Genomic DNA, 15751 nt, shown 5'->3' with positions numbered 1-15751 from the left:
GGTTTGCAAATATTTTCTCCCAGTAAGTATGGAGCCCATCTTTTCACTCTCTTACCTTAGTGTTTTGCAGAGCAAGTTTAAAATTTGGATGAAGCCTAATTTATCACACTTTCCTTTACGGGTTGTGCTTTTGGCATCAAGTCTAAGAACGCTTTGCTTAGCCTGAGGTCCCCCAAATTTTCCAAAAAAAGTTTTATAGTTTTCCATTTCATGTTTAGGGTAATCTATTTCGAGTTAATTTTTTGTATAAGGTATGAGGTTTATGTTGAGGTTCTTCGTATTTGCCTGTGGCTACCCTATCGCTGCAGCACATTTATTGAAAAGACTTATCCTCCTTCCATTGAATTACTTTTGTATCTTTATAAAAAATCAATTGAGCATATTTGTACGGGTCTATTTCTAGATTCACTATTGCGTTCCATTGATCTATGTGCTTATGGCTCCACCAAAACCACATTGTCTTGATTACTGTAGCTATATAACAAATCTTTGTATTAGATAGAGTAATTTCTCCTATTCAGTCTTCTTTGACAAGATGGTTTTAGCTATTCCAAGGCCTGTGCCTTGAAACTTTAAGAAGTTTGAATACGAATATGTCTACAAAAACCTTGCTGGGATTTTGATAGAAATTGCATTAAACCTGAATCTGGGGGAGAATTGATATTTTTACTGTTTTATGTCCTCCAATCTATGAACATAGTAAGTCTCTTCATTTATTTAGGTCTTTGATTTCTTTCATTAGCATCTTTTCATTTTCAGCATATAGATCCTGTTCATGTTTTGCTAAATTTATACTAAACTCACTTGCTAGTCCTCAGAGGTTTCTTTTGTGTTTTTATTAAAAATAAATTCTGTGGAATTTTCTATGTAGATAATTATGTCATCTGTAAATGGGGGTACTATTATTTCTTTATTTCCAATCGTATGCATTTTATTTCTTTTTTTTGCCTTATTGCCGTGCCTTATTGCCATAGAACTTTCAGTACAGCCTTTAAAATTGTAATCCATGTAAATTTCTAGAGATGTGCTGAAACTTACTGCCCTAAATGGGGCCTATTAGTCTCAAACAGAATTTCAACACTCTTCTTAATCATCCACCCTGTTCAGATTTCATGTCCTGTAATTTGGATCAGTAACTGATAACATGCATCAGTGTTTATCAATGTCACCCACACTGCAAAGCCCCTGGAAGCTTTGCAGTGAGGAACCTGATTATAAAAGCAAACCTAGCCCAGGAACAGTATCCATAAGACAGGACCAGGAGGCAGTGATGCTCAGAGAATTAAGATCTGAGGTTGACCTATGGAGTGTGTGGTGTGTTCTTCCAGTTTCCCCTTCTTTCCTATAAAATGAGGGCAGCATAATTTTAAACTCTGAAAAAATAAAATATCCTCAGTGACCTTATTCTTGCATATTAAAAATTGCTATTGTTAGGAACTCTTGAGAGTTGATAAAGAATTCTGTGCATCTTCCTATGCTTTTAGTAACAGGCACTTAAAAATGTTTCGACAGGGGTGGCCAGTTAGTTCAGCTGGTTAGAGTGTGGTGCTAATAACAGCAAGGTTGCCGGTTCGATCCCCGCATGGGCCACTGTGAGCTGGGCCCTCCTTAAAAGAAAAAGAAAAAAATTTCAGACAACTCAAACTCTCTTCATGTCTTAATTTTTTAAACAAAAGTGTAACCATTAGTAACACTTTTATTTATTTTAGAAACGTATATTTCCTATATATAGCCGTGTGTTTTTATGTTATGCAACATACTTAACCCACCAAAGAGTGTTTATAGCCATTACAGAAAGACAGAAAACTGGGGACTGCTAGATCCTTTGTTGATGTCAATATACAAGGCCTTGGATGTGTCCACATAGATCCACGTAGGCCTTGGATGTGTACACAGATATACAACGTAGTTTCTTGTCTTATGTGCAGAAGTTCCTGCACATAATTTGTAGAAATTTAAAAATCTGTAGTGAGAATCACATTTCAGAGAGTCTTTTTTTCTTTTTTTAAGAAAGTCTTGTTAAATCATCTACAGGCAGATCAGTCATCCCTTTACTGATTTTCCTGGTTCATTGACTACCTGTGCACTTCAGTCACTCTTTTGCTGTGTTCAAACTGGAAATCTTCTAGGTACCACTCTGTTCATTGTGTGCAGTGAGGTCTGGGTCAGACCATGGGATGCTGACTTAGCCTCTCCGAGCCTCGGTTTTCTTGTCTGTAAATGGCAATGATTCTATGCGAAATTGGTTGTAAGGCTTGCATGAGATGACCCTGTCAAGGGCCTGGCAGGGAGCCTGGCTTCCGTTACTTCCTTCTTTCCTTTCTTCTCTTACATGTTGCTTTTGCTTCCTTCCCCGGTTCACCGTCTCCTTCTCCTCTCTATACAGCACAGAATGAGGTGCTTCTTATTTTGGACTCCGTTCCTCACGCCTAAGAAAAGGGAACCCTCTGTCAGAAGCCGTAGCTGTGGGGATGGTGGGAGCTGCCTGCCAAAGCTGCTCTTCCCCACGAATGCATCTCCATGTCCTGCTTACATAGAACAGGCCTGTGTGTGAAACTCTGTGCGTCCTCACACGGTTCATCATATCAGAGGGAAAAAAGCTTCATAAGTGACCAACACAGTCTAGCAAATGTGACATCATAATTTGCAATCCAGAAGTGCGACGAGCAATCCGCAGCAAACAGTCCTGCCCCGTCACCCTAAACACGAGACTGTGGCCGCGGGAGGCGTGTGTGGTTCCTCTGTGGTTGCAGTGACCTTAGGACCAAGACACTGTTTTGGATACAGCAAGCAACAAAAATACTCTCACAATACAAAGCAATGACACTGTACATACAGGCATTTTTTTTTCTTGTCTTAAGGAATGGAACAGAAACTGTCTCAACGTAACACTTTGACAACCAACAGTGATTCCAGATAGGTGAGTCGGACTGACTACAACGTGAATAAAGATGACACACATGAAATACCTGTGTGAACTGGGGATTTGCAAACGACCACATTCCCCTGGCCACCCTCTCCCGCTCTGCTGTGAGGATGACAGGGCTGCCGGAACCTTCCACAGGAGACAGCAGCCAGTAGCTGTCCGGCAGCATCACTTAAAAGGTGTTCATTTTCTGCAAACACCGAGGACTCTCTTCTCGCTAGATCAGGCCTTTCTTGGAACTGCTTTGAAATATTCCTCCCTCGAAATGCCCGCCAGTCCTCCGTACCACTTCTGCAGCCAGATGTGTTCTATCCTCATCTTCATAAAGAACCACTCATACTGGCGAGGCCACTTCCTCATCACCGGGTGCCTGTGGAAACAAAGGCGAGGACGTGATGGTCTTACCAGAGGGTTCACCCTCTCAGAGCACAGGTCCTGACTCCAGTGCCCTTGGCCAGGTCACACGGTCCTCCGGACTCCAGGCCTCATTTGGGCTGAGACGGGCTCAAACCAGCCCAGGGCAGAAGCCAAGGAGTCGGGAAGGCAGGAAACTGGTTCCCACAGGGTGGCCAACAGCTCAAGTCTGGAGCCAGGCTCCTAGACTGCAGATGAGCTGTGATGGATGCTTCGTGGGCAGTTTGTCCTCTCAAGCCTGGGTCTCCTCACCTGTCACGTGGGATGATGATGGCGGTACCCAGACCACAGGGCTGCACAAGAGCAAACAATTAGGCACACAGAAAGCCCTGCATAGAGGAAGTGCTCAGTGAACACCAGTCATTGTATCAGGAAGCAGAAAGAAAGGCTTTATGCATTCGGTATGAAATGTTGAAAGGATTGGGAGCCCACGAAACAAATCTGTTCATGGGAAGGTTTCCATTCCTGCAGTAGGCTTGGAACTGTTGGGCCAAATTGAGAGCCAAAGAGTGTGGACAGGGGACGCCATTCACATCCGGTCTTCTGCTGTTTACTGACTTGCCTTCTCCTCCAGGCATAGCCTTAAACACAAATCTTATCCTTACGGGCAAGGGCCGTGGATCACTTTTTAAAAACTTCATAAAAATTAAAATTTTACTTTTATTTAAAAATGTCATAAACAAATTTCAAAGTCCAAGCGCAAACTGGGAGAAACACCTATGGCAGCCAGAGTGAGATTGGCACTACTGCCACCAAAGGGCAACTCAGACCGTTGTTTTTGTTTTTGTTTTGTTTTTAATCTTAAAGAATGGAACAGAAATGGCCTCAACATAACACTTTGACAACCAACAGTGATTCCCATCGACTCAGAGGCATCAGGTGCCACGGCCCTGACCTCTGCATTTGATTGCCACAGATTTCTGGGCACACCAACTTGAAAGCATGCACAAACCTTGAAAACATGGCTTGTTTGGCAAATTCCACTTCTTCCGGAGACACTGCCATCACCTGGCCGGTGAGTGTTAATCGGGCACAGCGGGGGTCTTCTGGGTCGACGATGTTTTTTCTGTATTTGAAGAACATTTTTCATATATGAAAATGATGATAGGACATCAGCTAGAAATGCTGAGGATGTTATTAAAAAACTGAAAACAAAATTAAAACAGAGATTCTAACTTTTCATAGTCGTCCATTGTTTCTGGACCTAAATGGACCCACCAGCAGACCATCTGGAGCAGATTTTTTTGGTTCCCAAAAGAATCTGTAGGTAGCACGGAGCTTCTCACTGAGTGTAGCATAGGTAAAGGGCATCTTGCCTGCTGCCCCGGGACGGAGGGTGGCTGGACAAAGCCTACTCCATGCCCCTGGAGAAGCTGCAGTGGTCCGGTGTTGGCCACTGTGGGCTGGGACAGAGGCCCTTCTGGGGGAGCACAGGGGTGGAGGCCGTGGCCAAGGGTAGGTGCTGTGATTGTCCCCTTTTCACAGATGAAGAAATTATGCCCTAGATGGTTTACGTGACTTGCACCACACCACGCAGCTAATGGCGGGGTGGCTCCTGTCCCTGCTCGGGGAGGCTCCACAGGCTACGTGTGTGTTGATCTCTGAGATTTCCTCATCTCATCCATAAACAAACAAACAGAACAAAACAAAACAAAAAAACCCCAGCCTTCAGGGGACTTCCTGCCCCATGATCTCTCACCCCTAGGCAAGCACACCTCTGGTTTCGGCATGCCGCTCCCACTACAGGACATGACTTTCAGTGTCAGTTTTCAGTGTTAAGTACAGTAGCCCTCGTTTATCTGTGGTTTTGCTTTCTGTGGTTTCAGTTACCCACAGTCAGCCATGATCCAAAAATATTAAATGGAAAATTCCGGAAATAAACAAAGCGTGAGTTTTAAATTGCGAACCATTCTGAGTTGTGTGATGAAATGTCACGCTGTCCCGCTCTGTCCCGCCAGGGACGTGAATCATCCCTTTGTCCAGCTTCTCTGTTCTGTAGATGCTTCCCACCCGCTAGTCACTAGCTGTCTGGGTTATCAGACTGGTTATCAGAGAGAGGGAGGCAGGGAGGGGGAGAGAGAGAGAGAGAGAGAGAGAGAGAGAGAGAGAGAGAGAGAGACCACATTCACACAACCTTTATTACAGTACATTGTTATACTTATTCTATTGTATTATTAGTTATTGTTAATCTCTTACTGTGCCTAATTGATAAATTAAACTTTATCACAGGTATATATGCATAGGAAAAAAACGTAGTATACCTAGGGTTCAGTATTATCCATAGTTTCAGGCATCCATTGGGGGTCTTGGACTGTATCCCCCTCAGATTAAGGGGGAACTACTGTATTTAAAGGATTATTTTTCAATAAATGCAATACGCATATATTACAGAGAAGAATGGAAAGCGCATATTCATTAAATAAAAATGAGGGTGGCCTTGGGAACTCCTAATGCAACCAAATGGGCTCTGGCATTTCCTCTTTTCACAGACAGTATACGATTTCTGACAATTAAGTTTGCCGACCTGTTGTAACGATGTTGCTAAACTTTTTTGATATCAGAGGGATTATTCATTATGAATTTGTACCAACTAGACAAACAGTTAACCAAGTTTACTATTTGGAAGGGCGGAAAAGGCTGCATGAAAAAGTTAGATGAAACAACCTGAACTTTTCACCAAGAATTCATGGTTCTTGCATCACGACAATGCACTGGCTCACATGGCACTGCTTTTAGCCAGTAAACAAATAACTGGATTGGAACACCCTCCCTACTCACCTGATCTGGCTCCCAATGACTTCTTTCTTTACCTAAATATAAAGGAATATTGAAAGGAAGACATTTTGATGACATTCAGGACATCAAGGGTAATACGATGACAGCTCTGATGGCCATTCCAGAAAAAGAGTTCCAAAATTGCTTTGAAGGGTGGACTAGGCGCTGGCATCAGTGCATAGCTTCCCAAGGGGAGTACTTCAAAGGTGACCATAGTGATATTCAGCAATGAGGTATGTAGCACTTTTTCTAGGATGAGTTCTTGAACTTACTTGTCTGGCCTTGTGTATCACAAGATGGCTGCCTTGAAGCGTGACTCATTCAAACTCATTCTCAACTCTTAAGTTGCATTCCAATCTTGAGAAGGATACATTTGTTAAGCAAAGCACACGTTTTGCTATACTTAAGGAGCCTGCCCAGAAGTTTTCCTTTATTACACATCCTGCTGAGTTGTAACAAGAGAAATAGTGGCAATGCCCACATTTTTAGTTAAATTGCTTCATGTGAAAACATTGTGTCCCCTTTGAAAATGTTGCAATTTCCTGTGTTTTTGACACTGTAAAAATGTAGTTGTTGAATTGAAAAATATCCTTGTGGGTTAAGAGGAAAGAATGATGGGATGCGATCCACATGGTAACTATAAAAATTGAATCTACATTGAATTTTGTAAAAAGCCTGAGGTAGGAGAAAATAAATGAAAATAGTAAACAGGAACTAAATTTACATATACTGGACCACACTGTCATCCATTGTACCCAGTTTATTCGTTTACTACGAAAGTGCATTTCTTCACAGAACTGCTCTGTGATGAAAGCAATGAGATTAGCACTCACAAATAAGTCATTATAGAAAAATACATCACATTTAAATAGGGGGTGTTTTTGCTTCTCCACTGGTGGTGGTTACATAGACTAGAAAGGAGATTCTATATTTAAACAGGTAATAGAAAACTTTCCAATTACACAGTGGGCAACCCAGCTAACCTTGGTAGGTAGGATTACCACCCCCAACCCCACCCCCCCACCTCCAGATGTCTGCGTCCAGAACTCTGGAACATGTGACTGCATTACCTTACATGGCACGGGAATTGAGGTTGACAATCTGCTGATTTTGGATACGGAAATTATCCTGGATTGCCTGGCTGGGCCTAATGCAATCATAAGGGTCCTTAAAAGAGGAAGAGGGAGGCAAAAGAGAGTATTGGAGGGATGTGATATGAGAAAGACTCGACTTGCCATAGCTGGCTTTGAATATGGAAAGGGGCAGGAGCCAAGGAATGCAGGCAGCCTCTCGAGGCTGGAAAAGGCAAGAAAATGGATTCCACTCTAGAAAGGAACATGTCCTGCCTACACCTTGGTTTTAGCCTAATGAGACCTGTGTTGGACTTCTGACTTTCAGAACTGTAACATAATGTGTGTTGTTTTAAGTCACTAAATTGTGGTCATATGTTACAGCAGCACTAGGAAACTAATATACCATCTGAAGGAAGTGGGACTTTAATCCCACCATTAGTCATGTGAGTGAGACACACCTGAGGTCCCAGGCAGGGGCTGCTCCTGAAACGGTCAGTAAATGCAACAGTGACCAGGAAGGAGGATTCTGGGACCCTGTGTACACTGGGGACCCTGATCAATGGCTTTCAACTTATGAGAGCCTACTTGGGTGGACAGGGGCTGCAGAAGACATTCCCTCTTCTCTTGGCGACACACTTTGAATGTTATTTAGGCAGCCACTTCTCCCTTACACAGCTTCGGGCAACCCTAGTCCATCCCCAGATCCCGAGGGCTGGGCTTACCCAAACCATCCAGCATATTCCATTGTTTAGCCACAGTGATGGATTCAGGGATTGGCACAGGAGCGAGGCTGGTCAATAAGGCTCAAGAAGCTGAGGACGTCTGGAATAGCAACCGCCTTATTGTCCTTTGGCGTCTACCTAGAGAGATGCTCTCTTTTGCTGGACATAAGCAAGGGGCATGTGTACCTGGAAGTTGCTGGCCGTTAAGAGGAAGCCGACACTGGAGAAGGCAGTGAGGAGAGATGGGAAAATCTCATTTTGGTTGACATTGCAGAGCCCCTAAGAAAAGCCTACACCTGGACTTTCGAATATGTGAACTAGTCAGTTTCTTTAATTCTCCAAGCACATCTGACCTTATTTTTCTGTTTCTTGCAATGGAGAGGTTCTGCCCTAAATGAAAATCTTCACGTTTCTGGAACTCTGTCTCCATTCTCTGAATGGATCATACGATTGAGGCATGCCCACCTCATGTTGGATGGTATTAACAGTAATCCACAAACTATTCTCCGTACAGACTGAAAGTCACGATGGAACTGTGTGAATTCAGGACACAGTTCCTATATGCAGGCATTTACGTAACGCAGTATCATGCAAAGCAAGGACAGCCTGTATTTTGAGACCATTCACAAATTTATACATTTCCGTGAAATAAGACTATAGGCACCACCTGTTGGGAGCAGTTCTCCATGGGTCTCTCATGTTTCTGAACATCTTGTGACCAGAGGACTAGGTCCCTTTGCTCTGGACCATCTGTTTATAAAGATGTTTATAGAGCAAAGAGCCTTGGAAGACAGTGTCTCCCCGTGGAGCAGAGGGCAGGCTTGTCCTCTGCCCTGTAGGATGTGGATACCTCTCTATCTGGGGCAAAGGGCAGGCAGGTTTACTCTCCGTTATACAAGATTTTGGTTCTCTGGGCTCAGGTCTCCTCTCCTGTAATGCAACCCACTGTGTGTGCAGATGTCACCTGGACCTCTTTGCATCAACCGCTGGAAATTGGGGCTTCGGGGACCTCCCTGCCATAAAATGCTGCTTGTTCTGGCTACTGCTATTACCGTGAGAAATAGAGTCCCTTGTCTCTGACTCAGGAATCTCGTGTGTTCTGCCAGCATCCATGCACTGTGCAAGCTAACTTGTTAGTTCAGACTAACAAGGCTAACTTGTTTGCAAATAGAATCTTAGCCCCTTCACAGCTCTCAGCATCATGTGAAAACATTGTTTCCTTGCTTTGGGTTGGAATTGAATTGGTGAGGCAAAACTATGTATATCGTGTGGATCAGAAACTGATTCGCATGTATATATCTTTGAGTAATAAAACTGGGGGGTAAATGATTTTATAATGTTATCTGTTTCTTAGACAAAAATGTTCCATAGTACATGGATCGTAGAGCAAAATACTGAAAGAGACCTTACTAGTGCGGAAGTTTGGAATCCACTGGTGGCCTCTTTCTTTCTGCATTAGCCCAGGGCCTTTATGGGTCCATTCCTCCCTTGGGGGTGTGAGCAGCAGGGGCAGAAAGAAAGGCCCTGCTCCACCTACTTGAACCTCCCCCAAGTCTGTCAGTCTTCCCCTAGTTCCCCGGTGAGCATTTTGCATGCCCTCCCCCCCCCAGGGTGACACACCATCTGCCACTTCCCGACCTCTGTCTCTAGTTAACTCCATTCCTTGGCTCCCGATGGAGAGAGAGAGAGAAAGAAGCGCTATTAAAGAAACGATAACTGACTGCAGCTGTTTTTGAGTTTGGGCATTTATGTGTGACTGGGTTCAAGGTAGTCAATTCATCTCAGAAAGAGCTGCTCTTTTGTTCAGGAAAGCACTTTGTGAGCTTGATTTTCATGGCAAGACCAGACCCGCATTACCCCCCCCACCCCACCCCAGGTGCACCCCAGGCCAGGGTTGGGGAGGAGAGAAACGGAGTTGTATGTGTGCAGTCCTGCAAACGGTGTCCTCCCTGATGGCAGTGTATGCTGGGTTTCTGCAGGCAGCAGACGCAGAAGGGCTGGGTTTGCTGTACTTGGGAGGTTACTGAGACTCCGAGAAGGAAAGGAAGGCACGTGGAGTCTGCAGGGGCTGCCCAGCGGCATGGCAGGAGGTGGGAGGAGGCAGGAGGTGAGTGAGGCACCCTCCATCCCTGAGGTGAGGTGGCCAGTGAGGGGGGAACAGGGGTGACAAGGGGCTTTCTGTCTTAGGCTGTTCCTAGAATCGCCAGATTTAGCCGATAAAAACACAGGGTGCCCAGTGACATTTGAATTTTAGATAAACAACTGTTTTTCAGTATAATATGTCCCAGATGATATTTGGGACATACTTATATGAAAAGAGTGTTTGTTTATCTGAAATTCAAATGTCACTGGGTAGCCTGTGTTTTACTTGACAAGCTGAACGGCACCTCCTTCCCCACTCTCCTCCCGGGCCTGGTTACATCCAGTGACCCCTGCGTGGCAGGGGACAGGAACCACAGACGTAGCGATAAGACATCCAGAGGTGATTGAGGGGACGGGGATGAGTGCTAGGGGGTGACAGTCACCACCTGAATCATGAGCACTTCTCTGGGAACCCCTGGAAACGTCCTGGCAGACTCTGCCTCCCGCCATGGTCGGTGAGAGTTTGTTTTACTTGAGTTTTGCTGTAAAGGGTGACCCTGGGGACTGAGGGCCTTGACCTGCAGTTTCTATCTCCTTTCAGGTCAGAAAACATTCTTTCAGGGATTTCTCCCCTTTTCACTTGCCCTTGGGGCCTGCAGCCTGTGCCCATCGAGGGTGGGCACCTTGTGACTCAAGGGCATGACTGGAAAAGCCCATTGTGCTCGGGTGGCCACCTGGAGAGCCCAGAGGGAAACTCACCTGAGTGAGGATCCTGGTAGAGAGTGGCAGGACCTGTACGGAACCACCCTCCCCCCTCCTGGTCCCTGGCTACGTTCATTTCATTCCATTGAGTCACTGCTCTGTTTCCCCTGCTGGCAGTAATGCTTGCGCATGCAGCCTGGCACTTCTTTTTAACCTTTTCTTACTCTATTTTTTCCTAAAGCAGAGCCTAATATGGTATGTGATAGCTTGAGCCGGGGAGTCAGGGACCAAATATTAAAAGGGTCTGTTTTGGGGGAGTGGGCTTCCTGCCCACTGGCATGGATCCATGAGGGAGAACTGTTCCAAGGCATGCACCCCATTATACTGGGGTTCCAGCATGCTGCCAAATAGGACACCAGTGGGGAAAAAGTGGCTTAGAGGGCCTGGGGTGTCACAAAGGAAACAAGAAGGCAGTGATCGTGTGCTCAAATTATTTCCAATCAAATGACAAGATTTCCTTCCAAATATCTAATCTTCTTTGAGAGACACAATCCCCCGTTGCTACAATTTCTCTTCTACTCACATTTTTATGAGCTACAATTTTCGAAAAGCTTCGCAAGGGATGCATTTTTCTAATCAATATACATGCAACCTTCTCAAACACCTTCTGTCTTGTTGGTGAGTATATTTACAGGTCTGTATTATTTTTATGTATTTGTGTCCGTGGTAAAGAAAATGTTAGAAGAAAGACTACATTATGTTCTTTTAAAACTGAGGAAGTTAAATCAACATACATAAGCATACTGAGCAAACGACATTAAAAGATTCTTTAAAATACAGGAAAAAAATGATTTTATGTGATCCCTGACAGACAGGGATACAATTTCAATACACCGGGTCACCCAATCCTGTGACTGGGACAATTACCAGCCACACGTAGTGCTTCTCAACCAGGAGAGGCTTCTGCCCCTTAAAAGGCAACTGGAAACTTGTGGGGCATCTGTCTTGTCACAGTAACTGGATTGGGGGCTCAACCTGCACTTAGTGGACAGGGGGCGGGACTTCTAAATGTCCTGCAATGCATGGGACTATCTTGCTCAGTGAAGTGTCCCCCCAACATGTAGTAGAAGCCCGAGGCATGCCGCTGAGCTTGGTCTCTGATGTATACAGTCAGGTAGTAAATGGAGGGCATTGTACAGATCAGAGTTTCTTAGCCTGGCACTGCTGATACCTGAGGCTGGATAATTGTGGTGGGGGCTGTTCTGTACATTGTAGAATATTTAGCAGTGTCCCCAGGCTCTGCAGCAGCACTCCCGCCCCCAAGTTGTAACAAGCAAAGGCATCTCCAGACATTGCCACATATCCCCCAGGGGAGGGGACCCCCACGTCCCATTTGAGACCTTCTGGCGCAGACGTAGGTACCTTTACAGGTTTTGTGGAAGAAGAGGAGAGAGTTCCCTCTTATGGTTTTGTACTTTGTTGCAGAAATGTGGGTGTCACAGGCAACAGAGACTAGAAGGGGATGAGTAACTTTGGTGTGGAAAAAAGGGAAGTAGGCATGAAACTGAGGCTGGGAGAGGGACCTTACTGGGGAAAGGAAGGATTTTTCTAGCACTGTTGACTACTCATGGTAGGATTCTGCCATAAGTTTAAAGTGGAGGTGTCAGCCTGCCCCCGCAATGCTGAGCCCTCTGGGTGCAGGAACAGTGGAGAGGACAGGGTTTAAGGGGATTGGGTGTTAAAGAGCCAGGCGGGAGCTCCACAGGGAGAGGGGCAGAGGAGGTGCAGGTGGTCTCAGAGGTGATTATAAAGACAGACCACGGAGTCTCACCTGGGCAAAGAGAAAGGGGCCCAGGAGCCAGTGATGGGTGGTGGGTGACATGGTGATGGACGCAAGGGATTGACTGCCTCCATGTGGTCCAAGCATGTTGCAGAGGGGTTACTCGGGCAAGAGGAGGACACGGTAGGTTGCTCAGAATGGGGACTCGGATGTGGTGCATTTGCTACTGAGTAGGATGGGTCATCCACACACTGCTGAGGGTGAGAGTAAGAGGGTAGCAGCAGGGAGGAGCACCATGGGGTATCTGTAGCTCCCACCCACCAGTTTTACTTCTGCCCTCCCAGGTAACCCAGAACAAACAGAATTCCCCTTCTCTGGCCTAGACTCTGGGACACCCACAGAAATCACTTATGCTTTTTCTAAGGCTGTGTTTTCCTCACCTGTCCGGCTGCTTTTGGTTTGTCTATTTCCCTCTTAGACTGTGGTAACCAGAACTGACCTTCATGCTCTGGGAGAACGTATGTAGCATGGAGGAGGTCGGCCATGTCCACCGTCCCATTCTCCATCTTTATAAATATCACATTTTAAAAGTAAGCATCTATATTATAAGTAAGTAATATCATGACTCTCCCAAAATGCCAAAGACAGTATTAGCATACATTAGAATAAATCACCATGTTTCTATCTATACTTGTAAATGCATTTAAACTGCTACATCCCTGGTTGGTTGGATGATGCCTCCCCCAAGATGTCCATGTCACAATCCCCAGAATGTGTGACTGTTACTCTATAGGGCAAAGGGACTTTGCAGATTAAGGGAAGCATGTATTTTATGTTATGTTATTTCATTTTACATTTTATTTTATTCTTAATTTAATTTTAAGTCATACCAGTATAACGCCTCTTACTGTCCCAGTGAATTTCCCCCCCATTTTTTCCTCCCTGGTATCATTTTCCTGGTTATGGCTTTGGCCTCTCCTCACAATTTTTCTCTGTCTCCCAAGCAGGAGTCACTGCATTAAACTCCCAATCAGTTCAGCCCAGAACCCTCCCACTGGCTCCCAGGTTCCCACCACTTTCCAGGGGATTGCTAAGGGTCGGGGAACCAGAGGCATCCTGCTTAGCGTTCAGATTAACCCCCACCCTATTAAGCAATCTCTGTTGGGCATTCAGCCAGCTGTTCATCCAGCCAGTGTCACACGAGGTGTAACAGAAATAAACAAATATAAGTCTATCCAGCTTTACTGTGCACTAATTCCCATCATTCTGCCTTGTGGATGGGAACCTCACCCACGTTTTCTGTCCAATGTAGCAGAGCAATCTACATACATTGGGTAGACAGTAGTTTCCTGACTTATCACCTGAGTAAACCTATCTGAGAAAGGGATGGCATTTTTGACATGACATCCTCCCCAGCCAGTATTGCCTGGTGGTGGTCACTTCTTCTTATTTTAAGATAACACAAACTAGTTTTTAAAACAGTCTGTTCCAGAATAACTATGAAAGTATTTGTCTTTGTCTACAGACCCACCCAGCCTCTGATTTTTGCGATTCTGGACGAATTTGTCCATTTTTAAGTTGTTGATGCCTTTCCCAACCCTTGGGCCAAGGTACCAAGGTACTTATCCATGCATTCTCTGAGATTCATTTTTTTTTTTGAGATTTTATTGGGGAAGGGAAATAGGACCTTATTGGGGATCAGTGTGTATTTCTAGGACTTTATTAAGGAACAGTGTGTTTTTCCCAGGACCCATCAGCTCCAAGTCAAGTTGTTGTCCTTTCAATCTTAGTTGTGGAGGGCGCAGCTCAGCTCCAAGTCTAGTTGCCATTTTCAATCTAGTTGCGGGGAGTGGGGGCGGGGGCACAGCCCACCATCCCATGTGGGAATTGAACTGGCAACCTTGTTGTTAAGAGCACGTGCTCTAACCAACCGAGCCATCTGGTCGCCCATGAGCTCAGCATCAGCTCATTCTCTTCACTCTAGTTGTGGAGGGTGAAGCTCACTGGCCTGTGTGGGAATTGAACAGGCAACCCTGTTGCTCAGAGCTTGAGCTCTAATCAACTGAGCCGTCCGGTCACCCCTCTCTGAGATTCTTAAAGTGAAATTTGTGTTGTCCAGAAGGCGTTGACATATGTATTTAGAGGAAAGAGTGCTCCATTGCATTTCTTTACTCATTTTGGGCTAGAATTTTCTCTTACCCAGTACCAAATCTTGCGATTCAATAGACCTGAGCTGGCCACACACAAAAGGACAGGACATGCAAAAGGGGGAACCAGGTCCATTTCCAGGCAGGAGAGAAGCTGGGATGCCTGACAAGCAAGTCACGATTTAGCGTGACAGTTCAATTTATAACCCTTTTCTCTGCATTTTTCACATTTCTCTATCATTTTCATATGCTGAGAATATGTTAAAATTTACATTCATCAATTGAATGTCAAATATGTTGGAGCCGTTTAATATTATATTTTAAAAGCAAGCAATCACGACTCCCAAAATGCCAAAGACAGCCTTGGCATACGTTAGAATAAATTACCGTGTTTCTATCTACACTTGCAAATGCATTTAAACTGGTACATCCATCTGTGGTTGGTTGAATGGCGATCCCCCACCCCAAAAGAAGATGTCTATAACTTAATCCCCAGAATACATGAATGTTACCTTATATGGCGAAAGGGACTTTGCAGATGTGATTAGATTAAGGATCTTGACATGGGAAGATTATCCTGGATTGTCCGATGGGCACGATGTAATCACAAGGGTCATTACAGAGGGACACAGAGGATCAGACTAATAGTCTGTAGGACAATGGAAGCAACAGGTTAGAGTGAAGCAAGGAATGGGCCACTCGCCAAGGAATGTAGGTGGCCTCTTGGAGCTGAAAAAGACAAGGAAATGGATTCTCCTCTCAGAATCTCAGAAGGAACCAGCCTTGCCAACCCCTTGACTGTAGCCCCGTAAGACTCATTTCAGACTTCTGTCCTCTAGAACTGTAAGAGAATACATTTGTGCTGTTCTGTGCCACAAAGTTTGTGGCAAATTGTCATCACAGCAATAGAAAATTACATACCATCCCTCCAGGGTGGAGTCAAAAATTCCATATATTTAACCACTAAATGTTTAGCTTCATTATGTTGGAGGCTTTGTGCTGGCTGCTGGGGTTGGTAGAGAGCCATGAGGACATAGTCCTTGCCCTCATGGGGCTTGCGCTCCAGGAGGAGAGGCAGACATCAGACAGCATGCTATACAATTAATGGTTTATTCACCAGATATTATAAC

The 15751-nt window shown here is 45.0% G+C and overlaps 1 protein-coding gene across 1 annotated transcript in view; it reads right to left on the bottom strand.

Moving 5' to 3' along the window:
• Positions 1 to 958: 958 nt before the first annotated feature.
• CREG2 (cellular repressor of E1A stimulated genes 2) overlaps positions 959 to 15751 on the bottom strand; it is a 30211-nt gene continuing 15418 nt past the window's right edge. The window contains exons 3-4 of the mRNA XM_019753785.3: positions 4293 to 4406; positions 959 to 3296 (exon numbers count right to left, since the gene is read on the bottom strand). Coding sequence (XP_019609344.3) covers positions 3149 to 3296; positions 4293 to 4406 — 262 coding nt within the window. The 3' untranslated portion in view covers positions 959 to 3148. The remainder of the gene's footprint in view (positions 3297 to 4292; positions 4407 to 15751) is intronic.

Source organism: Rhinolophus sinicus, chromosome 2, assembly GCF_057876585.1.
Source record: "Rhinolophus sinicus isolate RSI-liver-muscle chromosome 2, RSI-T2T, whole genome shotgun sequence".
Taxonomy (NCBI): Eukaryota; Metazoa; Chordata; class Mammalia; order Chiroptera; family Rhinolophidae; genus Rhinolophus; species Rhinolophus sinicus.
The sequence above is the reverse complement of the archived record's forward strand: the minus strand, read 5'-3'. Positions and strand labels throughout refer to the sequence as shown.